Consider the following 27124-nt stretch of genomic DNA (forward strand, 5'->3'; position numbering starts at 1 on the left):
GATGCAAAGTGAAGATGCGAAAGAGAAGGAGCTGTGATGGGTGAGCCTTCAGAGAGACAGGAAGGGGTGGTAACCAGGCACAGGTGCAGCCGGGTCCACAACTTAGAGAAGAAGAAACGCGGGCAAGGAAGCAAGGATGGTGTTCACATCTTGATTTTGTCTGGTATCAGAGGAGAAAGAAACTAGGAGGAAGTTTATTTTCCTCTGTACTCTTGAAGGCCGGGACACAATCTTAATATTCGTGACGGGATTAAAAAAATACGCCGTCCCTCCTACCCTTTCTTCCTCGATCTTCTCCTTTCCCCCTCCTCTCCCAATCACCCCACCCCTACTTCCTCTTCTCTCTCTCCCCCTGCTGGTTTGCTGGTTACTTCCCCCTTCCCTTCTGTCCCGGCTAGAGCAGGGTCCAGGCTGCCTGCGAGGGACAGGGCGAGATTGGCTGTGGGCTGTACAGATCAGCCAAAGAACGAAGTAGTCAGTGTCTCTCTCTCTCTCTCTCTCTCTCTCTCTCTCTCTCTCTCTCTCTCACACACACACACACACACACACACACACACACACAGAGACACACACAAAACTCGGACCTGCGGCACCACTGCTGCTCCAATCCCTGGAAAAGGCAAGCGAGCGCCCTCCGGACCGCTGCGCGCACCCCGGCTCCGGCCCTGCGCCCGACGCATAGCTAGTGCTTTTCCCGAGCGCGGCCGCTTCGGCCGGCTGTTCTGGAAGATAAAGAGGGGAGGGAGGATAGAGACAGATCCTGAAAACACCCCGGCCACATACGCCGCGACTTAAGCTCTTTCTCGGCGTACAAGTGAGGACGGCGCCTGCAGCGCCCTGCCCTGGTGAGGTCCGCGCGGCAGCCGGGGAAGAGCCCACCTGCCCGTCTGCGATCAGCCAGCGCAAAAAGTGCGGCTTGCCGGCGTCCTGCGCAAGCAGTGCCTGGGGCTCCCGGCGCCCTCGCCCCACGCCGATTCGAAGTTCAACCCTCCGCTCTGTCGCGGGCCCCTCGCGGCCTCGGAGTGTCCCCCCGCCACGCGGGGAGCGGACGCGCGGCGCCGGGACCTCGCTATGGCTGGGGCGCGCACGCTGCTCTATCTGTGGCTGGGCTGCTTCTGCGTGAGCCTGGCGCGGGGAGAGGGACTGAAGCCGGATTTGCCCGAGCTCCACAAGGCCGTGTCAGGTGGTGACTCGGGCCCCGTGCTGCCGCCGCACGACAAGGTGTCCGAGCACATGCTGCGGCTCTATGACAGGTACAGCGGCGGCGGCAAGGCCGAGGCGGAACGGACACCGGGGTCCTCTGAGCGGGGCTCGCGGCCCCTGCGCCCCCAGCCCCTGCGCGAAGGCAACACGGTTCGCAGCTTTCGAGCCGGAGCAGCAGGTGAGTGCCCGAGGCGCCCCCTTTCCCCGGCCCCGCCCCGGGCTTCCCCCGGGACCCCCCCCCCCCCCCGCCCCGCGCCAGCTTCCTCCTCTGCCCTCCGCTCTCTAATGCTACCTAGAGACCTTCTCTCACCCTCTGCAGTTGCCCACCGAGCCCCCTCGGTCCCGTCACACCCCGCATTTTGCCAGCGAATAACCCCAGTTTTAGAGCCCGAATTGAGAGGGAGATCTAGAGAGAAGAAGGGGGCTGAGCAACCGAGTAGGTCTGGAGGAACTGCCTGGAAAGGGGGAAGGGGCTACCCCCATGCCCAGCAGAGCCCTCCTGCGCTGAGTGTCTGGAGCACCCCAGGGGTACCTCATGCTGGTGTTTCTTAAGCCAGCCGGCGGAAATTCCCTTGGACTGGGCTTTAGCCATGTTTACCTAAAGGCAGATGTCATTTTATGCCAACCCTGAGGCACCAGAGGGAAAAGTCACACTTGAACGAGACGCCTTCCCCTCGCCTTTTAGACCGTCGCTCTTCAGACCTTGCACCCCCTCTTAACTCCCGTCCTCTGTGTTACTGTATTTGACACTTTCTATTTGATAGCCCCTTGGTGACAAACACACAAACTAAACCAGGCAGTCGGTGTTTTCATATTTAAAACCCATCTGGGCAAATAGGGGTGTACCTATTCCACCCTGGGAGGAGCTGGGGGGGGTGGACAGCAGTGGATGTAAACACCTCTTGGAATCTGCGGATGAAAATCTGCTCATCCCATTTTTCAACACATAGATCACTGCGGACTGAAATTCATGGCTTAACAAGGTTTCTCCTGTCCCCTGTGGTGAAGCGAATAACTTATGCTAACAGCCTGCCTCCCTTGTGCTAACAGCTTGAGGGAAAGTTTCCTGGACACTGACTCGGTTTATATGCTTTGAAGACACATCAGGCATTTTTGTTCACTACATTCATGATAAAGGGAAATGTAACTGCAAAGCCTGTCTTCAGTGAACCGTTGAAAAATAGCCAAGAATCTTCAAGTGGGGAGGCCTTGCCTCATGCTCTATCAATTCTGTCAGAATCACTAGAAAGAAATCTCCCAGAGCTTTGATATGTAGGACTCCTGGAAAAAAGGAAAACCAAAGCATCCATCAAGGAAAGCCCTAGGTTGACACTGTAAATACACTCTGGAGCTCGTAGGCATGATGACATTTACAATAAATGTGAATTATGCTTTCTAATGCAGAAATCTTTAGCTAGCGTCTGAGCTGAACCAGATTTCACTTTCTTCTTAAAACCATGAGCATAATCTGTAAGGGGCTGCCGCCCTCTGCTAAGGAAACAGAAACCTGCTCTGGGTTATGCACAGTATGCCAGCCACTTGAGGAGGCTGTCCTGACAGCTGACCACACCAGTGAATGCCCTGTTTATTTCTGTGCAACTCTGAGGGCAGAGCTCAAGGAAGGAGCAATGTGGGAGCCACAGGAACTGGAAAGAAGTTGGGTGGGCAAGGCAGGTGGCAGTAATGAAGATACTCAGATGGCTCTTATCCTGATCATCATTTTCTTGGTGATATTCCTAGGGAATAGCTAAAGCACCCAAGAGACGAATAGTATCTTTTGTATCAACAAGTTTCATTTTTAGTATGAATCACAAGGTTGGGAGGTGGAATGTCAGGTTGTTTCACTCACACCCATTGCCTGGTTGTTTGTATGTTTGTCTTAGGCTGAGTGAACCATGCGTGGGAGATGGATAAGGATTTGAAAAAGGCGGGCCCCATGTTCTTTGGGGCTTCAGCTCATTCTGTGCATTATAATTTCTAGTGTCCCTTATCAGCCTCACGGGTCTTATACCAGCAAATGATAAACTCTGATAGGGAGGCCAGAAGTTCCCTGGAAATGATGAATTGCGGCTTGAAGCATATATACAAGGCTGTGTGCCCTGATAAGAAAAGTAATCCCTTTAGCATCCTAGAGACTGTCTTAATGACTTATTCATCAAACGTAGACACTGTTTTTTGTGGAAGCTTAAGTGTCATGTTACTGCATCGGACGGAGACTCCTGGAGAGGTGGTTCGTGTTGGACCCTTTCCAAGAGTGTTTAGTTACTAGCACACTCAAAAGACCTTATTATAAGGCAGGTCTGGCTCTAAGAAGGCACGACTTCAGGAAGGTGCTAAGGCTTTCACGTGTGTCCCTCTCCTTTATCCATATCAGCGTTTCCGTAACACTCTTTATCTTGTGACGTATGTTCCGATGTAGGTGAAAGATGCTGTCTGCTTTAATAAATCAGATATGTTTTCTAGTCCATGGTGTTTAGGTTTCACAACATACGGGCTTCTCTGTAGCAATGATGTTACAAATGTTAGTGGACGGTCAGGTGGTGTGCTGTATATATATATATATATATATATGGGGTGGTTGCTGACCCGGCAGACTTCCCAAGTGCTTATTTGGGCTGAGTTATAGCCTTAGAGCCCTATTTGCTCCTTGGAACATACCTGATTAAAATTATTTATTGTTCTAAACCTAGAATATCTTTGGTTGAAATTTAGCTGCTGTGGTATCCCTCTGATTACTTTCTACTTAAACCATTACTTGATGGTGGGTGGCATTCATCCTAAATACACTTTCCGCTAACCCCTTTGCTCCTCCCTCAATGCTATGCACTTGGTGTGCCAAAACCATAAGTTTGGAACACTCATAAGTCTTTTTGTGATGTGTGAGGGTTTACATAAAGATAGGTTTTATCTTTCCCTTTGTAAAAGGTAATTTACAAAACTATCGACGACAGAGAAGTTCAGCTTTATAAAAATACACCATCTTGAAGGAAGACAAGAGGCCTATGAAATCAGCTTTTATTTTAATCTCAGTTTAAGTCGTCCTTGGCTACTATGTAATAAAAGAAGAGTATTTTACATGAGGCTTTCTCCTGGCCTGATCCTTAAAGATGCATACTTTGTGCTCATTAGTTTCTCATCATTCCCATAGTCACTTCCTCTTATTTTTCTTACTCATAAATTTAACTTCTTTAGGAAAAGTGATTAAAGCACACATGTTCTTACTAGGAAAGTATCATTACTTTAATTTATGACATATAACTACAAAAAGATTGTATTTCAGCGAATATTTGTCACCTTTTCCTTAAAAAAAATCACACAGACTTCATAGATAAAAGAAAATTGAGGTAATTGGGACCCCAAAGTGAAACTTGTCCTTCAGTGAGGAAGGGTGAGTCTTTCCTATGATGACCAAAACTCTTTAAAAATAAAGGATTATCATTTGATGTGTTTCTGAAGGGCAAGGCGAAAACATAAGGCTTTGGGAAAGAGAGTTAAGGGCAGAATGAGCATTCCTATAAAATACATGGGCCAGTGAGCGAACATCGTTTTTGATGGGTTTAATGGCAAGGGAATATAATGACTTTATTAAAACATAGTTACCTTAAAATCTCTGGCATCTAGAAAGTAGGCTCGAAATTAACGAGTACCCAGGTAATCTAATGTTTTCATTCAAAGGACAATCATGCTTATGGAGAAGGGGAGCTGGGTGTGCGGCTGCTTTGAATTACACACTGCTTTGAATACATGATAGCCCTTAATGAAGTTTTTACTGTAATAGGCAAGACAGCTTTACAATCTCTGACATTTAAAAATCCGTAATACCATGAATTCTTGATTTTCCATACTAATGGAAAAGAGAAAGAGAATGAGTTACATGAAAAAATTATTTAAATCTAGCTTTTTAGTATAGTTAGCCACACTCAAAGAGACCCAAGAGACCATCAGGGTCAATGAAAAAAAATCCCCTAAATAGATAATTCACTCAGGAAATATTTATGCATTAAAAATATATACATAATTAAGAATATATTAAGAGGGTAACATACATTTTATCTAAGCCGTGGAAGTTTATAAGCACTTGACTGACCCAGTTCAGATATCTCTAAAAATTAAATAGAGACATGAGTGTCAAATCTGCTCTCAGGTGTTTTGGAGTTCTACAAGTTTGTATTTAGAAGAGGTTTTAAGGAAAGCAAGCTCCACCCCCCCTTATATGGGAGAAGAAATGGATGTCATGATGTATTACCAGACAATTTTTCAAACATACTGAGCTCATCTCAAAACCTATTATTTCTAATAGTCTAATTTCCTAGGAGAAAATTTTGTAGAAGGGGGTCTTTGGAAGATGTTAACAGGTGTTATGTAAAATTGGGTCCCATGGTCAAATAGGTTTGGAAAAAATTATCATTTTTACTTGCTGTGGGAACTTTCAGGGTCTTTAAATGCTAGTGAGTCCCCCGAAGAGTGGATCATTTTCTCCCTGAGAGAGCATTTTAGAGAATTGTGGTTCTAAGATATCTAGTTGGGGAAACGCTGGCTCAGAGCCTTCCTAATTTCTCAGAAAAGGCAGATATACAAAATTCAAGTAAATATCACAACAGAAAACTGTCTTATTTCTCATTTCCCAACGAGTACCTATCTCAGGATGTTTACTTACATTGTTACTGTGTGGACTCGGGTCCAGTTGGCACTGTACCACCTTCCTGCTTTCATGTTCTAAACTCCTCTGACTGTAATTGTAGAGTCTCTCTGTCATTAGATTTCCATTTTTCCTGTTTCTTTATGAATTCTCTGTCACTGTTTTCTTCTATAGGGTTAATATTCATTATTTCACAGCTAGTATTATGCTTTTAAAAGAAAAGCTGCTTTATTTGTAGGAAACTTCACTGGAGATCATACACATCACTTTGTTTTATCACCATTAATATCTTGATGACAGACACACTCGAGACACCTATCAACTCCCTTCTATAATCACTAATGTTTGTTGTATTTATGAGACATAATAAAAACCATACCTATAAAAAAGCCTAGTGAAAATTATTGAGCAACTTTGCATATACTTTCTAGTCGCTACTCAGGATTTTTTTTTGCTACAGTGGAAGTTTCCTCCCCAATTTTGGAAGGTCTTTCCATCTATTCAATTTGTATATCCTAGTAATCAGTATCTTAATAACTTGATTTTGGTGGGAGTAGTGGAAATAAGTTTGGCATCATCACAAATAGTCTCAGCTTGAACTTTCCTACGCCAAGTTTCAATTCAGAGCGCATTGTTATGATTATGTTATGAACCCATGAACACAGAATTATGTAATGGAAACATTGACATAGTATTAATCAAGTGACACAAGTATACCAGGATAATATGTCCTTTGGACAGTAGTAAATGATGACAGTGTAACTGAAGAGCACTCATCTAGGGAATATATTTGGAAATGTGTAAGGTCGCTAGTCTATTCACATGCTAGTAGTGGCTGTGTCCCTGCATATTGGTACCTGAAGCAGTACTTCCGGTGACACACTTTTCAGGGATGGTGTATTTAAAGGCACAGATGTCTCTATTCATTTAAAACACCTGTGCACCTAAGTCATAGAGCCCATTGAGCATGGTGTGTTTATTGACTCCTTCAATGATGGACCTACCTTTAAGACCATCATTTCTTGGCAACAGAACCACAGTAAATGCAGTGCCTAGATTTTATTTGGGCACACTATGAATAAAATTTTTGGACAAACTGACAAACTGTATTACCATCGTCAGTAAGTACTTCTTACTTTACTGAGTGAATTCTATTAAATATTCCTTTTATAAAATAAATGCATCTAATGGTTGTAGAAATGCGAGATCCTTTGTCCAATCCTCTGATTTTATAGTTAAAACAACTGAGACCCAGCATGATCTTATTTGCTTTCCCTTCAAAGGGTGTTTTAAAATTAAAATCATGCATGGAATTAAGCTAAAACTATTTGAATTAAGTGGAACTGCTACACTTAGGCGTGGGTTAAGGAAAATGGTTTTCAAGTAGAGATTCCTGGTATTTTAATTTTTCTATTACCTGAGGCTGAGTTAAGAGATCTAACGGCTAGTCTTGGCTGAATTACTAACTAATAAAGATATCTAATAGTGCTAGACTCAGTTTCTTCATTTATCAAATGATTAAGTCATACCTACTGTGCCAGTCTCGAAGAAAGATGGTAAAACTCAATTGAGAAAATAAATGTGAAAATGCGTTAAATGGTTAGAAGCTCTATATAAATGAGATATTCTCAATATCTTAAAAGGGATCTCTCTCTAGCTTCCCACAAGCCTTAAACATACCGAAACTATTCATCAAGTGCAATTGTTTGTAACACAAAGGATGATATTTCAGCAGCAATGCAAATATAAGGAGGTGATAGTCCTCTTGTAATAAAATCTGTGATATCCCAAACCCACATTCAAGAAGTTACTTTTTCTGTCCTGACTTTGGTGGCTGAATGGAGCAGAGTTGCACCTTTTTTATAGTGATTTCTCGAGGTGAATTGTTCTAAAGTACAGTCTCTGGACTAGCAGAATCAGCGGCACCAGGGAACTTGCTGGGGATTCTCCAGCCCACCCAGGACCATCTGAATTAAACTCTGGGGACAGGACGCAGAAATCTCTGTTTTAACAAGCCATCAAAGTGATTCTGGCGCACGTTTGAGATACACTTGCCAAGCTCATGTCCCTCAAGTTTTGAGGATCTTATAACCAGCGTCTGAAATCTAGGATTGACTAATGTGTAAGTCCTGGTCTCATCTGGCACTTTTCGTGGGCCTTTCTGTGGACAGATGGTTTATTCATTTATATAATGGTAAGCTTCTTCTCTCACTGTAGAAGGTATACCACCGTCTTTATGGCAGTTTCTTTCTCCGGAGTGGACTTCAAAGGAAGTTAATAAAGACTTCTTACCCTTCTTCTATAGCTGCACAGAGTTTGGGGCCTCACAGATTTGGTAGAAGGAGGATATGGGACAGAGATTTATAAAGCCAAGTCTGAAGCGCGAAGAGCCTATCTCATTTCATTCTTGTGTTCTGAGGCCCTGGCGTAGTTTGCCACGTAGCAGGCACTCAGTAAATATTTCAGTTGAGCTGAATTAGATATCCAGGGGACTAGATAAGAAGAGATAGTGGAAAAGCTATCAGCCGGCCAAAGGATCCTTTAAAAATAAACTTGCCATGAATGAAGTTCCCATGAGGCATTTTACCATGTATATGTTAGATCGCAGTGCTAGTCTACTCTATATACAACTGTTCTAATAATGCTTCTTTTCTGATGAACTGAAAGGAAACGCCATACAGTACCTCTACCCAAGAAAGGCTTCTACTGACTTTGGGAAGTTGAAACAACTTGAAAGTCTTTTCACTTTGGTGTTAAGTGTGAAACATTTTTGAATCTGGTAAGTTTACACAGTTGTTCAGTTCAACAAATCTGACAGATATTTTTGAGGTTATAAATACTCCAGGCTGTGCAAGTACTAGGAGCTCAAAGATTTATTGGGACGTGGGTCTGCCCTCCGAGAGCTCACAGTCTAGGAATGCCCTTAGGCGGAGGCTGAGAGTAGGTTAACTGATTACTGAACATGTTGCTATTCTAGAAAAACATACATTAAAATCATCCCTGGCCACGTTTTACTTTGGACATAGAGAATGGTTGTCTTGAAATCCCATAAAACTCAGTCATTTGACTGGCACTCTGCAAGAAAAACAAAATTCTGTGACTTAGCATTCTAATTTAGAAAGTCTCCATCTTGCCTTGCCTGAGAGCTCAAGGTGGCGAGAGACACCGCCTTCTAGACTCGGTAATCCGCAAGCATTCAGCCAATGACTCTAGGTGGACATGGCTCTTTCCTAGGCACCTTTGGCATTTCTCACAGCTGTACTTTGGAGAGAGAAGTAAGGGAAAAAAAAAAAGTTGCCCTGAATTACATATTTTCTCTATGACTAAAATGTTTCCCCCGCTTTCTGGGGATTTAACTAATCATCAAGATTTCATTTAGTCTATTTGTTTTAAATCAGACTTTACATAGAAAGCTTTCCATTGTGTGTTCTAATTCCCTTTGAAAACATTCTGTGTGGGCCAGCACGAAGGTGAACTTCCACTGAGCACTCCCTGGGCACCACCTCAGCGGCTTGGGGCGGGAGCTAAACCCTTGCGATGGCACCACTGTGTCCTTGCTTTCATTAGGTGCAGGTGCTTTGTTTTCAGATGAAAACAAATAAATCTTCTGCCTTAGCTATGAATCAAACTCCAAAAAATGTCTGAACAGTTAATAGAAGAGCTGGGCTCCTCTCCAAAATCAGTGTTAACTCGCTGGTGCCTCATTTTTGCTTTTCTACAATGAATAGGTTGGACGCCGTCTGTTTGTTCATGAAAGCAGCATTTACTGAGCACGGCGCTAGAGTTAAGCCCTATGCTTGGGCCTGAAGAGTCTGATAAAGTTCCTACAGGATCTTCCTTTACGGAGTTTATGGTCTTAGGAAGGAGGAATAATATGATGAGAATCATACTAGAGGCAGGGCTCCAACTAAAGGAATGTGTTGGCATGACAAGCGTGCCTCAGGTGGTGCCTCCGCTTTGCCTTAAAAAAGTAAGTCTGGATGATCAAGGAGAATAGGCGGATGAAGACATTGCAGGGAGAAGCGGCGGCAGGTGCCACATTCTGACAGGTGTGCAAAGAGAAGTGTAGTTTGAAACTCACCTGATGTCTGAAGCCTCCTTAAATTCACAGATCTTTTGACTCTAAAAAACTAAAAATAAGATGGTAATGCCAATGGCAAATCCTAACTAGACTGCAGTTGATGTATTCCCAGCAAGGAAAATCCAAGCTTGTGCTAGTGCCGGCAAACAGTAAGAAAACAGCACCACCTATTGGTAGTTATATTTTAGCATCAAAACATTTCCTTAGGAAGAGCTGAAAATAAAGCCTGGCGCTGTTCCTTGCGAGGGATCTGAGAGTTTACCTAGTGCATCTCTCCTACCCTCCATAAAGACATCCTCCCGTAATCGTCCTGAATTAGGACTATCTTATGTTTGCCCAGTCCCCCAGACGGGTCTCACTATCATACCAGACACTTAGAAAGTAATTCTTTACACATACCGGGCTGGATTCCGCCTCTGTTCAACTATCACTTTTAGACCTCAGTCTCGTCTCTGACGCTGGAAAGAAAAACCCTGTGATCCCTCTTCAGCCCCCCGAGTAGTTGTCAACAATTTTCATGTCAACGGCAAACCATTTTTTTTCTTCCTTCAGGCCATGTATTCTCCATTTATTCAATTCAAACTTGTAAGACATAGTTTCCAGACCCTTCAACATGTTGCTTACTACTCTGTCTTGTATCAATGAACTGGTTAAAATGAGGGCACCCAGAATGAAGCATGCAGCTGTAGATGTAATCCAACTGGTGTGGCGGTTAATGTCTCCTAGTACCTGAAGACTACAAACAGCCTGAAAATGCATAAGCAATTGTTTTTTAACCTGATAAAACCCACCATTGTTTCTATATTATTATTATGTCAGTTGTAGATAAAAGAAGAGAGAGAAGCCTACTGCAAACTCCTGTTCTTACGTATGTGAAGACTCTCATTTGAAAAGTTAAATTAATTTTAAAAATCTATCAAATAAAAAGCATGAGAGTAATTGAATAGATATTATCACTTATTTCCACTTGCAGGGAGGTATCAATCTCCTTATTTAGTCCTCTGTACTCATTTGCTCAACTGCTCACAACTCCCTTATTCCTGTTTTCATCCATTGTAAATACTAAGTATTTGTTGAGTCCTTTGGGGGGAAAGAGTGTTAACTTGCACAGAAATTTAATATTTTAAGGTGAAAGAAGGCAAAAATACAATATGGCTTAGAGAAGTCAAGAAATGTTTTTGCGAAATGCTTGAGACTTCTAGCTTATTGTTAAAACAGAGCGGGAGAGGAGGTCATCCAGAACAGCCGGGATAACGCGCCCCCTGGTCTGGGTAGAAATGGCAAAGGGTCAAGTGCTGGGCATAATACAGGACCTCGAGTTAGGAGATGAATGTGAGTTGGCCATTGCTTTTCTGAATTTAGGCCGCTTAGATGTCTGCTAGGATTAGATTAATTTAGGACATTTAAATAAATTTCTCTTTAAAATATTGGAAATAGAACTATGCAAAAGCCTCCGGATATGCAGCATTGCATACTGCCAGAATGGGCTCCTTCCGTTTCCCCACCCGCAACACCCCTTTCCCCCTTCATTCTCAAATGCCTGGCTCAAAGGTTAACTCTCCCCTGTGTATCCTTCTTCCCCTTACTCGGGCAGTTCAATGCCCCCTTCGCTGCTGCTCCAAGAACACAGTTCACACCTTTGACAGCAAGTTGCATCGTCATGGCATGGCATTTTCTACCTGCGTGGTGCTTCTCGGTCCTCCTCCCCACCCCCCCAACAGTGTGGACCTCAGTGGCTGTTTGTGCAGCCCTGAGACCCAGCCCAGGGGCCAGCCCCTAGTAGTGTTCAACTCATATTTGTTAAAGTGAAACATTTGTTTTGCTTTGGTTCTGGTTCTTTGTTGGCTGTAGTGGATGTATTTGTGTCCTACACAAATAACACAACTGAAGCTATGAATAGAATCACTATACCATAAAGCACTGCTGCTAACCTGCCCATTTAACTCTTTTAACTCTTTAGCAGTGTGTTAATCTTAGACTTCAGACTGCAGACTGAACCCATTAGCCACAGCTGGAGGGAAAATGAAAAAGCAATCACCAAAATTATCTTTATCTAATGTTCTTGGTAAAGGGAAGTCTGTTGCGTTCCAAGAAGGGAATCTTTTCCCCAACTTACTTTTTGGTTTGGGTACTCACGTTTAGCAAAATCCTAATTCTTCTCTGCACTTGGAAAAAAATACATATATAAATGCCTTTTTTTTCTTTCCTTTTGGACTATATGACTACAAAAGTGGTGGTTATCCTAGATTACCACTGTCCAGTAGGAATGTAATTTGAGCCACAAACGTGAGCCACATATGTAATTTAAAATTTTTAGTGGCCACATTTAAAAATATGAAAAGCAACAAGTGAAATTAATTTTAATCATATATTATTATACTGAAAATGTTCTGCACCCAATTCTGATGTGGGTGAAGTGGGCCAGAAGTTCCCCACACCAACAAGCGATTGTCAGACACCAGCAGGGTGTCTGAGAATTCAACTCCGTCTCCCTGGAGATAGCGTCAGATCCTACAGGCAGAGGGCTCAGTCCCACTGGACCAGCCTCCACTTCAGATGCCAATTACCAGCCCAGGTTGTCACCTGGAGGGGAGCTACAGATTGGAGGTTCCCATGAACCCCCCCTCCTTGGGTTTCCATTAATTTGCTAGAGCAGCTCACAGAACTCAGGAAACCCATCTGCTTACTAGATTACCAGTTTATTATAAAAGGATATAACTCAGAAACAGCAAGGGTGTGGAGATTCCATGTCCTCCCCAGGTGTGTTGCTTTCCCCAAATCATCATGTATTCACCAACCTGGAAGCACTCTGAACCCCATTCTTTTGGGTCTTTTTAGGCTTCATAATACAGGCATGATGGATTAAATCATTGGGATGGCTTCAATCTCCAGCTCCTCTTTCCTTCCTGATCAGGGGTGGGGCTAAAAGTTCCAACCCTCTAATAAGTGGGTTGGTTCCCCTGGCAACCAACCCCTTTCCCTGTTGGTCCTCTAAATTCAACTCATTAACATAACAAAAGGCACCTGTACGGATCTCTTAGGAAATACCAAGGGTTTTAGGAACTCTGTGCCAGACACGGGACAAAGACCGAGTATATATATATTTATTATAAATCACAGTATCATAATATTTAACCCAAGACATCCAAATATTATCACTTTAGCATGCGATCAATGTAAACTTCTGTTCATGTAATATTTTACATTCTTTTTTGGACTAAGTCTTTGAAATGCAGTGTGTATTTTACACTTAACAGCACTTTTCAGTTCAGCCTTAAATGGCCGATCATTTTGGACAGCGCAGCGCTAGATAGCTAACATTCCCGGAGTTTCTTCTGTGTGCGATGTGCTTTACTTGCGCCTTCTCAATTAATTCTCACAACCCTGCAGTTGACGCTATTGGGGTCTTTTTACAAAGGAGCGAACAGACTTAAAGAGCTTGGGTTAGGGGCGCCTGGGTGGCTCAGTCGTTAAGCGTCTGCCTTCGGCTCAGGTCATGGTCCCAGGGTCCTGGGATCGAGCCCCGCATCCGGCTCCCTGCTCAGGGAGAAGCCTGCTTCTCCCTCTCCCACTCCCCCTGCTTGTGTTCCCTCTCTCGCTGTGTCTCTCTCTGTCAAATAAATAAATCTTAAAAAAAAAAAAAAAAGAGCTTGGGTTATTTGCCCAAGGACAGCTAGTGGGTGTGGTGGATCTGGGCCTGGGCCACAGGGCTGGGACTTCAAAATAGAGTACTGAGCTAAAATGAAAGCCATCACAAGAGGCAGTATGGCAGATTCTGAAGAATTTACAAGAGGATATTGAAGATTAGACACAGGGGTGGAGCCTGCTTAACAGCAGGTCACAAGGTGTCTGGAAACATGTTTGAAAGAAAGAAGGAAACTTTTTTTTTTTTTTTTGAGGAGGAAATATTTTGAAACAAAAATGGGGGGGGCAGGAGCACTATTACTTTACCAGTTAAGACGCTACCACCCAGATCCCTTGTAGTTCATGTTTTTCCCTGCCAGGATGTCAGTTTGGCAACCATTCGCTTGCCACATACTTAGAACAGAGACTTCCCTTCCTTCCATTTTAAACTTGCATCTGCTACAAGAAGTTTGGGTAAAAGTATATGTTATGGTGACTGGTATGAATTAAGGCTAGAGTCTCTGAACAACCCTGATGCCATGGCTTTGTTATAAAGGTCTGTAAAATATTATCCTGGTGTCATGGATTATACAAATGTGCACAAATGGCAGTTTCCTCTTTTGCCTTCACATAGTGTTAAAAATGAGTAAAATATGTTTCCCATTGCACTTCCCTTGTGCTTGGGGACTCAATGAACTCATTTTAAGTTTCCACGTCTTTATAAAAATGTTTTGTTTTTACTGAAATATGTTTTTGATCAAGAACATAATTTCACAATTGCGTGTATGTTTCTGAAACCAATGTGTATATGGAACAAGTGCACAGAGGAGGGCCCGGGCTCTTGGTGATGGATCCCGGGACTGGGCATTCTTGAGTCTAACCTCTGCCTTACCACTAACTTGGTAGATGATTTTAAGAGAAGGGGCCAGCCTCTGCCCTTACTAATCAATCTCTTGTTCTGTTTGTTCTGTTGCTCTCTCTCATTTTCGAAGAATTGAGACACAATTGACCAATTTCAGTAGTTTCAACAAACGACGTGGAAGAAATTCAGCTCTTAAGTTCTTGGGATGTGATGAACTCTGGGCCAACTCTACAAGGGCATTAATTCTTTAAGATAATTTGAATGTGTGGCTCATCATTTCACATAAATTACCTGAATATCGAGCTATATGGTCTTGCTTACCTACCCTCATCCTGCACCATAAACTTTGTGAGGCAGGTAGAAGATATAATCCCGTAATATGGTCATTGCTAGCACTAATAACAATAATAATTTATATGTAAGAGCCACTTGCTGGGTGCCTTATGAGCTGCTTTACACACATCTCATTTAATTCTGATGGCAGGAAAGGTAGGTATGGTCTCTGTGTTATGAATGAGAACACTGGCTTGCCCAAAGTGGCTGAGCCAGGGCTTGAATCAAGGTGAGTCTAAACCTACTGACACTTATAACCGGTAGGCTATCCACTGCCACGGATAAGAAGCAATTACAATCCTGTGCCAGATTCATAGGACTGGTTCTTGGTAATCTTATGAAAGGCCGGAACTCTCAGCTCTCACACCAGTAAGTTCACTGTTGTGTTACAACTTCTACACATCCGTAGTGCTTCAGCAAAGGAAAAAGCAAATTAGTAAACATGTCTGATCCTTGCTTTAATCTTTCTTTAGCTTTTAAAATTACTCCTGTTATCTTTATTTGTTTGTTTGTCTAATTGAGGTGAACTTCACATAACATAAAATTAACTATTCTTCCGCAGAATTTTGTACCTTCACCATGTTGTACGACCACCAAGTCTACCTAATTCCAAAATATTTCTATAATTCCAGAATAAAGCCTCCCACCCAAGAAGAGGTTTCTCCCCATTCTGCATGCCTCCATCCCCTGGAAAACATCAATCTGCATTCTGTCTCTCTGGATTTACCTGCTCTGAATGTTTCGTGTAAATGGAATCATACAATCTGTGACCTTTTGTAGCTGGCTTCTTTCATTTAACATAATGTTGTCAGGGTTCCTCCACATTGTAGCATGTATCATTTCTTCATTACTTTTCCACCTTCCATTACTTTCCACCTACAATACTTCATTACATATTCCACCTTATGGACATAGCATTATTTGTTCAGCCACTCACTCACTGATGGACTTCTATGCTGTCTCGACCTTTGGCTACCGTGAATAGTGTAACTGCAACTAGGCATATGCATGCACTTGTATGAGTATCTGTTTTCCATTCTTTGGGCTACAGAGGAGTAGAATTGTGGGTTCACATAATATTTCTGTGTTTTGGAGGGCCTGCCAAACGTTTGCACATCAGCTGAAGCATTTTACATTCCAACCAGCAATGTAAAATTGTTCCTGTTTCTCCACAGCCTTGCTAACACTTACTTTGTTTTTTATTACTATATCCAGGCTAGTGTATGTCAGATGGTACCACAGTGTGGTTTGGATTTACATTTCCCAAATGATTATTAATGTCGAGCATCTCTTCATGTGTATGTTGGCCCTTTAAATGTCTTCTGCAGAGAAGTGTCTGTTTGGTGCTTTTGCCCATCTTTTATTGACTTCTTTGACCTTCTGACGTTGAGTTGTAAGGGTTGGTTATATGTCCTGAATACCGCATTTTGTCAGGTGCATGATTTGAAAATATTTTCTTCATCCTGTAGGTTGTATAGACTTTACTGATAATGTCTTTTGATGCACAAAAGTTCTTTAACTGTGATAAAGTCCAGCTTATCCATCTTCTCAATTTATTTATTTTTTTTTCTTTTGCTGCTCATATTTTGGGTGTCATTATCTAAGAATCTGTCACCAAATCTAAGGCTGTGAAGATTTTACTTGTATGTTTTCTTCTAAGAATTTAATGGCTCTAGTTCTTATATTTAGGTCACTAGTTCATTTTGAGTTACTTTTTTTATGTGGTGTCAGGTAGGGGTCCTGTTTACTCCCATTAATTCTTTTTTTTTTTTTCCTTCCTAGGAACCCTTGGAAGCAAGGGACTGCACATTTTTAACCTGACTTCTCTAACCAAGTCTGAAAACATTTTATCTGCCACGCTATATTTCTATGTTGGGGAGCTAATAAACATCAGCCTGAGTTGTCCAGTGTCCCGAGGATGCTCACATCATGCTCAGAGGAAACACATACAGATGGATCTCTCTGCATGGATCCTTAAATATGACAGAAACCAAAGTCAACTCCTGGGTCATCTTTCAGTAGATATAGCCAAATCTCATCGGGACTTTGGATCCTGGCTGTCTAAAGACATCACTCAACTCCTGAGGAAGGCCAAGGAAAATGAGGAGTTCCTCATAGGATTTACCATTACCTCCAAAGGACACCAGCTGCCAAAGAAGATGTTCCCCTTCCCCGAGCCTTATATCTTGGTGTATGCTAATGATGCTGCCATTTCTGAGCCGGAGAGTGTGGTGTCAAGCTTCCAAGGACATCGGAATTTCCCCACGGGAGCTGTGCCTAAACTGGATAGCCACATCAGGGCTGCCCTTTCTGTTGAGCGGAGGAAGAAGCGCTCTGCTGGGGTCCTGTTACCTTTGCAGAACAATGAGCTTCCTGGGGCAGAATATCAGTATAGGGAGGATGGGGTATGGGAAGAGAGAAAGCCTTACAAGACCCTTCAGACTCAGGCCCCTGAGAAGACTAAAAACAAAAAGAAACAGAGAAAGGGACCTCACCAGAAGAGCCAGACGCTCCAGTTTGATGAACAGACCCTGAAGAAGGCCAGAAGAAAGCAATGGATTGAACCTCGGAATTGTGCCAGGCGATACCTTAAAGTGGACTTTGCGGATATTGGCTGGAGTGAGTGGATTATCTCCCCCAAGTCCTTTGATGCCTATTATTGCTCCGGAGCATGCCAGTTCCCCATGCCAAAGGTAGCCCTTGTTCTCTGTCCTGTCCTTCCTACTTCTGTAGAGTAGAAAGACACACGGACTGAATGTGTGTTTTCATTTACAAAATCCATCTGGACACTTATTTATTGCATTCTGACATGTACTAGGCAATGATGGTTATGCTTGCTTTTTCTTTAATAGTTGTTAAATTAATATGAAGTCAGTATTGGTATGAAGAAGGATATGAGGAAAAACGTATATGTTTTTTGTGTTGCTTCCAAACAACAGTGTGTATTCAGTGATGTGGTCTATTCTGCTATGTGTGAATCTATACCTGCCCACAATCAGCAAGCCCCAAATGATCAGAAGGCTGATTTTAGAGGGCATAGTCAGAGAATGACTAGATGTCATGGGAAAAAGGAGGGAGAAGGACGAATTGGATTGATGCCCGTGCAGAATAATTTTTGATGAATAGTTTCTCATGAGATGAACTGGCCCCACCAGGGTCAGGATCAGGGTTGGGCCAGGGAAACTCGCCTCATGAAACCCACCAGATGCTTCTTTCATTTGCTTCCCTAATAAACATCAAAAAAGGAATGCAAAATAGGATACCTTGACTCTCTGAGTTTCTTCCAAAGCTTACTCCAACCAATCAGAGCTTGCCTGTGTCTCTTCCAAAATCAACAGAGACTGTACTTTATCATATCAGTACTCAGTATCCTAAGGAATATACTCTCGGAAGCTTCCCCAATCCCACCTCTTCCTTGCACAGCAAATCCAAGTGACTGTTCTCTTTGAATTTTAAGTTAGTAAAATAGAGTAGTGCCCTCTGGCCTTCAGTTAAGCTTATTGCTGACATTCTATTCTTAGCTTTTAACAGTTAGAACCTCTGACATACAGTGAAATGGGGCTGTAGGAATAGAATTTGGAGACAGAATAGAGTTGGGTTTTTTGTTGTTGTTGTTCTTTTTACCAAAACTTGAAGTGAATAAACTTTGGCTGCTATATAATAATGGAGGAAAAAAAAATCTTTTGCCTCCAAGAGTGAGCAACTTCTGTTTTATAGCTCTTTAAAGTTTCATGTTCTTGCCCTAGCAGCCCCACGATCATTGGGATGTTAAATGGAACACAGGCATAAGGTCTGACTGAACAAAGCCAGGTCAGCCTTAGGGCAAGGAACTTGACTGAAGTCTCCATTTTCTTACTAGAATATCTCAGAAGGACAAGCTTTCTACATCTTCTAAGACTTGTCTTTCCCAAGGATTTTTGCCGATTCCAAGTTTTGTAAATCTGAACACTAAGTAAGGATTATGTACATTTACTATGATGTAAACAGCCTTATCTTGTCTAAATATTCGTAAAGGGTAGATCACTGATCAAACAAAACTTGTTTTGTTTGATCAGTGATCTAGGTAGCTAGGGTAGCATTTAAAAACACACCACAAAGATGCAGAATGTAACAGTGATGAATTTTTATAGTGTGGGTTGCTTTGTGGCATTGAGAGGCGAAAATGAAATCAAAATCTGTCCCTAAACTCAGGATGACTGAGTTTTCCAAATAATCTCTCACACTCATAAACTGTAACTTCTATGAAGCCTGGGGAAGGAGTTTTCCTTCCCGACTCCAGATTTTAGGACCCAGGGATCCCTGACCATGTGGAGCTATTCAGTGAGTTTTCAACTCCTCCCTCTGGAGACCTGGTCTGGTCTCCACTCCACTCCAGTTACCCCAACTTGCCCCCCCATCTCCTGTTGGTTATGCCTGCCTTGACTATTCAAAATCCTGCTGTTGCTTCAGTAGGTCTTCATGACAGTTCTCCAAGATCCAACGCATAATTATTTCAAAGCTTATGAGGGATGAGTTAAGAATAACAGAGATAGGTTTAGGAAGAGAAGTGTGTTAGTGCAGCAGAATGATTAAATGGACATGCTCATCGCTGGGCTTCTTAGCTTTAATGGGGCTACAGATTGCCTGGGGTATGTAGGTTCTGATCTAGTGGCTCTGGGCATAGAGCCTAAGATTCTGTGTATCTAATAGAATTCCTAGGTGTTGCTGATGCTGCTGGTCCACAAAGCCCACTTTGAGTAGCCACATGGCGAGTTAAATCTTTTTGGCTCAGATCTTGGTTCTACCTCTTATCAGCTAAGGTTTTTGGGAGAAGTTACTCATACTCTACACAGTTGACCCTTGGACAACGTGGGGGGTAGGGGCACTGATGCCCTGCATGGTCGGAAATCTACGGATAAGTTTTGATCCATAATGTAGCCACGAATAGCCTACCGTTGATTGGAAACCTTATCGATAACACAAACAGTAGATTAACAAGTATTTTCTATGTTGTATGTATTCTATACTGTATTCTTGACAATAAAGGAAGCTAGAAAAAAGAAAATGTTTAGAAAATCTCAAGGAAGAGAAAATACATTTACAGTAGTATATTTATCGAAAAATTCACATATAAGTGGACCCATGCAGTTCAAACCCGTGTTGTATAAGGGTCAACTGTATGTTAGTTTTCTCATCTTTGAAATGGGTACAACAGCGCATAATAAAAACAATAGTATCTACATATAACAACAGTGGGGAAATGAAACACCTTGCACATAGTAGGCACTCAATAAATATTTGCTATTGATATTATTATTATTAATGGTCATTGTTGAGACTGAGGAGAACACAAAATTAAATGCAGGGGGCTGAAGAAAGCCCAAATAGGAAAAGGGATCAAGAGAATAAAAGATGTTAAGACAAGAAAAAGTTTCTTAAATGTTCCTAGTCCCTTTTCAAACATCACAAAGCCTAAAATAGGATTCTCCCTGCAGGTTCAACAGCCTGTAACAGTTCTTTGGAGAGTCATAGAATCAGGCCAGCACTGGTTGCAACAACTGAACTCATCCTAATATTTGTCAAAACTTGGAAGGGCATCAGAACTCCAGGGAGACATAACAGGGAGAAGTCTGGAGTTTTTTCTCCAAGCTTGAGATTTCCCTTTGCCAAGTGGAGAGTGGAAGTTTGGCTGTTAGATGGAGTTCTCCGTCTCTCATCACCTTGTGTGGATCAGCTTCCCTTTTAAGCCTTTCCAGGGGTTCCCTTTTGGCCTGCCAGGCTTTGTGGCTTTCAGGTGGTACAATGACCAGAAGGATGGGACACAGGAACCAATACGAAGCTGCTACCCTCTAAGGGGTAATTAATAAGCATCACTGCTATCAGCACAGCTTCCAACATGGTAACCAGAGCGAACTATTTAAAGAAAAATAGAGTCCACGCAACAGAGGAAGAAATAAGGTCTCTGACCAGATCAGTACGAACACATGTGGAGTCACGGAGGCGCCAAAGAACTTTCAGACCTTAGATATACATTTTGCCCCAGAGAGAAGTTCTCCCAGGCCAGACTCCCCTGCTGGCCCTCCTTCCCTTTGGCTTCGAGAGCAAAAGCCTGCTCTCCATGGCGGGGTTCTTCATCTGCACAAGTCGACAACCTGTTCTGTAATTCAGAACAGCTGTGTTCTGCCTTTCCCAAATTCCAGGCTTTGCCCTTTCACTGATTCCAATTAGATAGTTTCTGGGCTATCACACCCATGTGGGCTGGACTGGAAGAGTATGGAGCAAAACCCCATGGCCCGGGTCAGGAATGAAGGCTCTTAGCTGATGACACACTCTCGCTTGCTAATGCATTCGTAATCAAATTCAACTCGGGGACATCATGCGCAGCTTGGCAGGTGCGGGCCCCACTACGGCAGATCTCATTCACAGACACGGCCATGTGGATTTTTCTGATTTCTAGCCCCTACAGCCAATCTGTTCTCCCAGGGAGAGACCTCTGGAATTCTGCCATGAGATGAAAAATACCCATAGAGCTCAAGCCAAGTCCTATGACTTCGCTTCCCCCTCACCACCTTAGTGGAGATGGAAAACAGAGATTGCAAAGGGAATGAAAATGATTGAGCCATTGTTGCTGACTGAGATGCGAGAGAACCAATAAGGATTAGAGGATGGAGTTATTTTTTCATGGAATGGTGCGAACCCTAAGAATAGCAAAGACACAGAAATAGGCAGCAAAGGATCGAAACACTTGGAACCAAATAGCCTATGTAAAGAAGAAATTCACATTTAATGAGTTCAAAATGATACACCCTCCAACCTCCAATTCCAACCTCTGGTCATAAAAAAAATGACCTAAAAATCCTAAAGCTCGATGCACCAAGTTACCCAAGCAGAAATCCCCTAGGCTGATGTTAAAGTCATGTTTTACTCTCGTTAAAAACTGGGGAACTGGAGACTGGGGAAAGGGACGCATGGGTGGCTCAGTTAACCGTCTGCCTTCGGCTCAGGTCATGATCCCAGGGTCCTGGGATCGAGCCCCGCATCGGGCTCCCTGCTCAGCTGGGAGTCTGCTTCTCCCTCTCCCTCCACCTGCTGCTCCCCCTGCTTGTGCTTGCTCTCTCTCTCTCTCTCTGACAAATAAATAAAATAATCTAAAAACAAATCAAAACAAAACAAAAAACCAAAGACTAGGGATGAAATAACACAGATTGACAAATTTCTTAAGCTATAAAGAGAGTCTGAGAAGGATGATCTGAACTCGAAAACAAACAAAAATTACAGACTGGCAACCTGCTTCAAACGAGCAATTACTGCATGGATCTTTTGTGCATGAAATAACGACTCCCAGTATTGGCAGCTTGATCAGAGGATTCCGTAGTGACAAAAAATGGGGGAAACTCCCTAGCAAATTGAAGGTTCGTGATAAGACACACCAACCCAGAATCAAGGGCCCGTGCCTGAATTCCAGCGAGCCCACCAGAGACTGCTCATAGTTTCTGAATCTATCATTTGTGAATTAGAGCTTAAAAAAAAAAAAAAAGACAGGAATTTTCCTAGGAAACACCCATGAATATTTTCCATATCAACTCTGGGTCATTTGTACAGAAACTTTTATTTTTGTTGATGGGAATTATTTCCACAGAAATAGGTAAAATGGAGAGTATGCTATTTCTTGTAAGTGTTTCGTCCATTAGGCAAGTATTTATTCAGTACCCAGAGCATGCCCTGTCCCAGGCTCTGGAGAATAGCAATGCATAGCAGTATTGATCAATCGAGACTTCATCTACTTAAATAGATCCACTTCATATGAAATTTAAATATTATAGGAGTCATTAAAACAGTAAGAAGAACAGAATAATGTCAGAGAATCTATGGTTTAAAAAGCCCTTCATGGCATTATTATAGGCTGTTTGGATCATTGAATCTTAAGAATAAATCAATAGAGAAAAGTGGATGGCTGCAAAAATGTTCTTTGGAAATTACCAATACTGATGAAATAAAGAACAGTGGCTATTGATCTCTATTGTACAATACCGATTACAGTTTGTATCAGTTACACAGATTTTATTGATGCTGCAAGGCAAATGGAAAATAGAACATAGACTTCCTTTCCTTAAAGGGAGAGTACCTCGCTCTGCAAAGCTAATTGATTGAAAGTTAACAATCCTTTCCAACACATACTTAAAGTTTCTAGGAAGAAAGAGGAAAAACCCAGTCGCCCATCCTTAAGACCATATTTTAAATAATTTATGCCCATTCACAATAAAGTTAAAAGTCTAATATATGGATAATTTCTTTCTTTAAAGTTGAAAGATGGGATGAGACAAATCAATTTGCCCTTTCTCTGCCAAAAATAATCCTTTTTCTTTTTTTTTTAAGTATTATGCCAGCTTTCTATATTATTTGCTTCTCCCATGGTTTGTATGTATCTTAACCTTATTTAACTTGTTCCCGCTTCCCATACTGGGAGTTTTTAGGAGTATGACATTAAAATACCAATTCAGAGGTGCCTCTGAGCCATTAGAAACATGGCTTGAAGTCTTGAAAGTAAAAACCCAGAGTTTTGGCCTAAATCCCATTTCTGAATTGACATGTGATCTCTGGCAAGTTGCCAAATTTGTTTCTAAATATATTTAAAACCAAACTGGTTTCACCTGCCTAAAAGAGACGTTAGGGAAAACTGTGCTGCACAGCATGGCATCTCTCCTGAAGAATTTTGTAGCGCTCTGGAAATACCTGAATATTCTGGGCTTGGAAAAGAGGCCGCTGTCCTTCAAAGCTGAGCAGAGTCCTGTGGCGCTCTAAATAAAATCCCATGTGTCACGTGGGTCCCAGTGGTTCCTCTTGGCATTTTCTCAGGAAAGGATTTTACCCAGGCTCCTTTGGTCAAACTTCTGATACCCATGGAAAAACTTCAGGCCCCCTATTCCCAGAGGATTTGGCCACCTCTTACAACACTTTTACACGACCACCTTGAAGTCTGAACCCATGGAGCAACAGTGCCCCCCAGTGGCCAACGGGGTGGTCTTCTTAACCTCCGTGAGTGCTTCTGAGCGGTGAATAATTTACGCAGCGGAGTAGTTACTACCCAGTCCATCGTGGTGCCAACTATTAATAAATCAGTGTTCCTTGGTGTGCTTGGTTTTATTTTAACAGCAAAGGGTAAATATCACTATAGCAGTGGCGATAATATATCTATAGTAAATAGGGTGTTTGTTAGGGTTCATTATGATTAGCATCGAATTTAGAACAAATGGTTTTTGTTGCAATCCTGTTGTTGAAGACATCCTAAGAAGTATTAATCCCCTGTTTGGGGACTAAGTTGTTTTTAATTAAGTGTTTCTGGTTTAGGTAACTGTATTCAAATCTTCACTCTATCACTTCCTAGTTATTTGACTTTAGACATGTCATTTGAGATTTTTGAGCCTATTTATTTACTTGAAAAATATAAAAAATGGTAGTTGTGGTTGTAAGGATTAGAGATACTTCATCTAACACATCTGGTGCATATCAGCTACTCAATACCTGATAACTATTATGGTGGTAGTGGGATAGGAGGTTGTGCTGGATGGCTAACAAGGCCAGAGTGTTATTAAGTTGTTGAAACGAATTCATTGTCTATGTATTTTAATGATGGATGGTGAAGAGTGGAAAAGCAGCTCCATCTAACTTCCATGTTCTTCTCCCATTTCTTTTCTAGTCTTTGAAGCCATCAAATCATGCTACCATCCAGAGTATAGTGCGAGCCGTGGGGGTCGTGCCTGGAATTCCTGAGCCTTGCTGCGTGCCAGAGAAGATGTCTTCACTCAGTATCTTATTCTTTGATGAAAATAAGAACGTGGTACTTAAAGTGTATCCTAACATGACAGTAGATTCGTGTGCTTGCAGATAACCTGGCAGAGAACTCATATGAGTGCTTAATTCAATCAGTACTTTATTTAACGGACTTCCCCCTCCTTTTTTTTTTTTTGCACTGCCAATGCATTTCACCCCAAAAGATTTTTTTTATAGTCAAAGAGAATGAGCAAATAGACTGATGATTTCCACCAAGGAGAACTGGACTGTGTTTGTTTCTGAATGTAACTCAATGCAAGATTTTAGTAAATATGGACATTTATTTCTTTTTTAAAAAAAATCACAAAAGAAAAATGATCACTCAAACTGTGTTTAGAGCTATTAGAGGACACACTGATTTATTTTTGTAATGGGCTTTGAAAATAAGTTGGGAAAGCACCAACAGCTTATCACTTATCTCTGCTCATAGAGAATAGAAACAGTTCATATTCTGAAGTAGGCTTATTGCCACAGATTCCTGAGTGACTCAGCAAGTGCGAAATAATCCAATCAACATCTATGTTTATCTTAGAAATGTTTAAGACTCTTGTTTACCTGTGTTTTTCCTCCATGTGTACTTGAGTGAATTGATGAGCACAGAGTGTACACTGAGTGGTGGTGTATGTATGCGTGTATGTTGCTGGGTGCCCGTGCCACTCTGTAGGAAGGTTTGCTTAGCATGGTTTTATAATTCAGTCTATGCAGGATTCTTTGTTTTTTTTCATTTCATGTTCTGGCAAGCACCATTCAATTATGAGAACTTCACCAAAAAGGAGAGAGTGATCCAAGAGCATATGCAGAGAGTTACCACTTGGACAAGCCATTCAGTTTGAAATACAGTTGTTTTCATTTCATTGCCTCCTAGAAAAGGGAACTAGCAACCCAATTTTCAAAAACCCGGCTGGAATTCCCTTCTGTACTTCTTTGTCACAAGTACCTTCATTTGTTCTTTTAAATTGAATTCAAAAATTCAACTAAATTTTTAAAATTTGATTAAAATTTTAGTTCTCTTGATATGGCTTGACTTCCTGTGAAGTAATCCATAGATACTGAGGCTCAAAAACTGACAGAATATTGGAGATTTCTTTAAATGACCAAATTAATCACAATCACATGTTGAATATCAGACTTCGGCCACATTCCAGGGCCAGGCACCTTTTTACGTGGATCAAGGTTCAGCCATGAAATCTATACTTTAGCAAAGCTCACTAAAAATTATTCACCAAAAAAAAAAGGAAGTCAAATATAGACGCTTTGTTTTTTCCCACTTCCATTTGTCATAAATATCCTCTTATACTTTGCCCTTGAAAACTTGTTTCAAAAATCTCTCTTGCTATATTCGCAAAAACAAAAACATTTTCAGACCATGGGTTGGTGATGATGTCATACCTGTGGTTAGTAGTCCTCTGAATTGAATCTCACCTGATTAGAGACGACTAAGCTGTTTCAGAGGCCATGAACTACCAGAAGACATGGGGTTTTTGTTCTCTCTCTACCTATAGCTACCTATCTTGGTTCACCAATTAATAAACATTTATTGAGCATTTATTTTGTAAAAGGCACTGTGTTAACTGCATGTCTTTAGCATCCTCACTGGTAAAATGAAGAGGTTGACTAATTGAGCTAGTTGAATGATTGATACCGATAGATATAACAACACTGCAAGTATCTCTGTTCATAAACCAAAGGCAAGAACATGCTCATCTTCAGTGTTTGAGAGCGAGTATGGAATTCTTTGTGGTTTCAGTCGTATTTCTAGCTTTCTAACTTATTAGAAATGCATTTAAAGAAGATTACCACGTACAGAAGCTCTTTGACACTTTTGGAATACACGGAGGTTGGCATGAGTGTATATTAACTCAGAATGAGACACACTCGTTGAATAATAAGTTAAGCTCTGGTGCTTGAGTTACTGTGGTTTCTCATAGTTCATTTTTTTTTTTATTCTGGCAGCACTATGTTAAATATTTGAAATGAGATAGGTGTTAGGATTACTTTTAATAAACTTTATCAAAAATTTGAAAGCAAAATTATATAATAGAAGTGAGCCGGTATGTGACCACCTTATCCTGGGCATACCATCTTTCAATAAAGAAAACTTCTTTCTCGTTGGTAGAAATAATGAAATTCTACATTTAGTTTTTTCCTCTAGCAGTTCCCAGCATTACTTTTCAGCCTTCTTTCCAGATGTCTGTTTGTTACCTTTCTTAATTTTAATTGATGACCATTTACTACAGATTAAATCCCACAATGGCCAGAAAAGCCTCTGTTTAGAGGCTCATAAAAATTTATGAGTACAAACTAAGTAAGATTTTATTTTAAGTAGCAGTTTATATAACAAAATTACAACATAATTAAAGAGCTTGGTAGTCTTTCAGCAATCAAAATACTTTTTGACCAGTAGCTAGTTATTTCTGGGTGGCCTTGTAACCATTATTTCACTCCATATTGAAGACATGTTAAGCTATAAACAGGAAAAGTTATATTCCCCCCAAAATAAAGGAAAATTTCTTTTCAGTCAAACAGGTTGAAATAAATGAAATGATGTTTTAACTAATAAAAATTTACTGAA

General features: G+C 41.6%; 1 protein-coding gene across 1 annotated transcript; it reads left to right on the forward strand.

Moving 5' to 3' along the window:
* Window positions 1-456: 456 nt before the first annotated feature.
* BMP3 (bone morphogenetic protein 3) lies at window positions 457-26820 on the forward strand. Its single transcript, XM_025887000.2, has 3 exons — window positions 457-1381; window positions 16525-17435; window positions 24419-26820. Exons 1-3 carry the CDS (start codon window positions 1072-1074, stop codon window positions 24608-24610), a joined length of 1413 nt encoding a protein of 470 aa, XP_025742785.1. The 5' UTR covers window positions 457-1071; the 3' UTR covers window positions 24611-26820.
* Window positions 26821-27124: the final 304 nt, after the last annotated feature.

The sequence above is a fragment of the Callorhinus ursinus genome, unplaced genomic scaffold (assembly GCF_003265705.2).
Source record: "Callorhinus ursinus isolate GAN/ISIS: 27379988/994484 unplaced genomic scaffold, GSC_fseal_2.0 scaffold4, whole genome shotgun sequence".
NCBI lineage: Eukaryota > Metazoa > Chordata > Mammalia > Carnivora > Otariidae > Callorhinus > Callorhinus ursinus.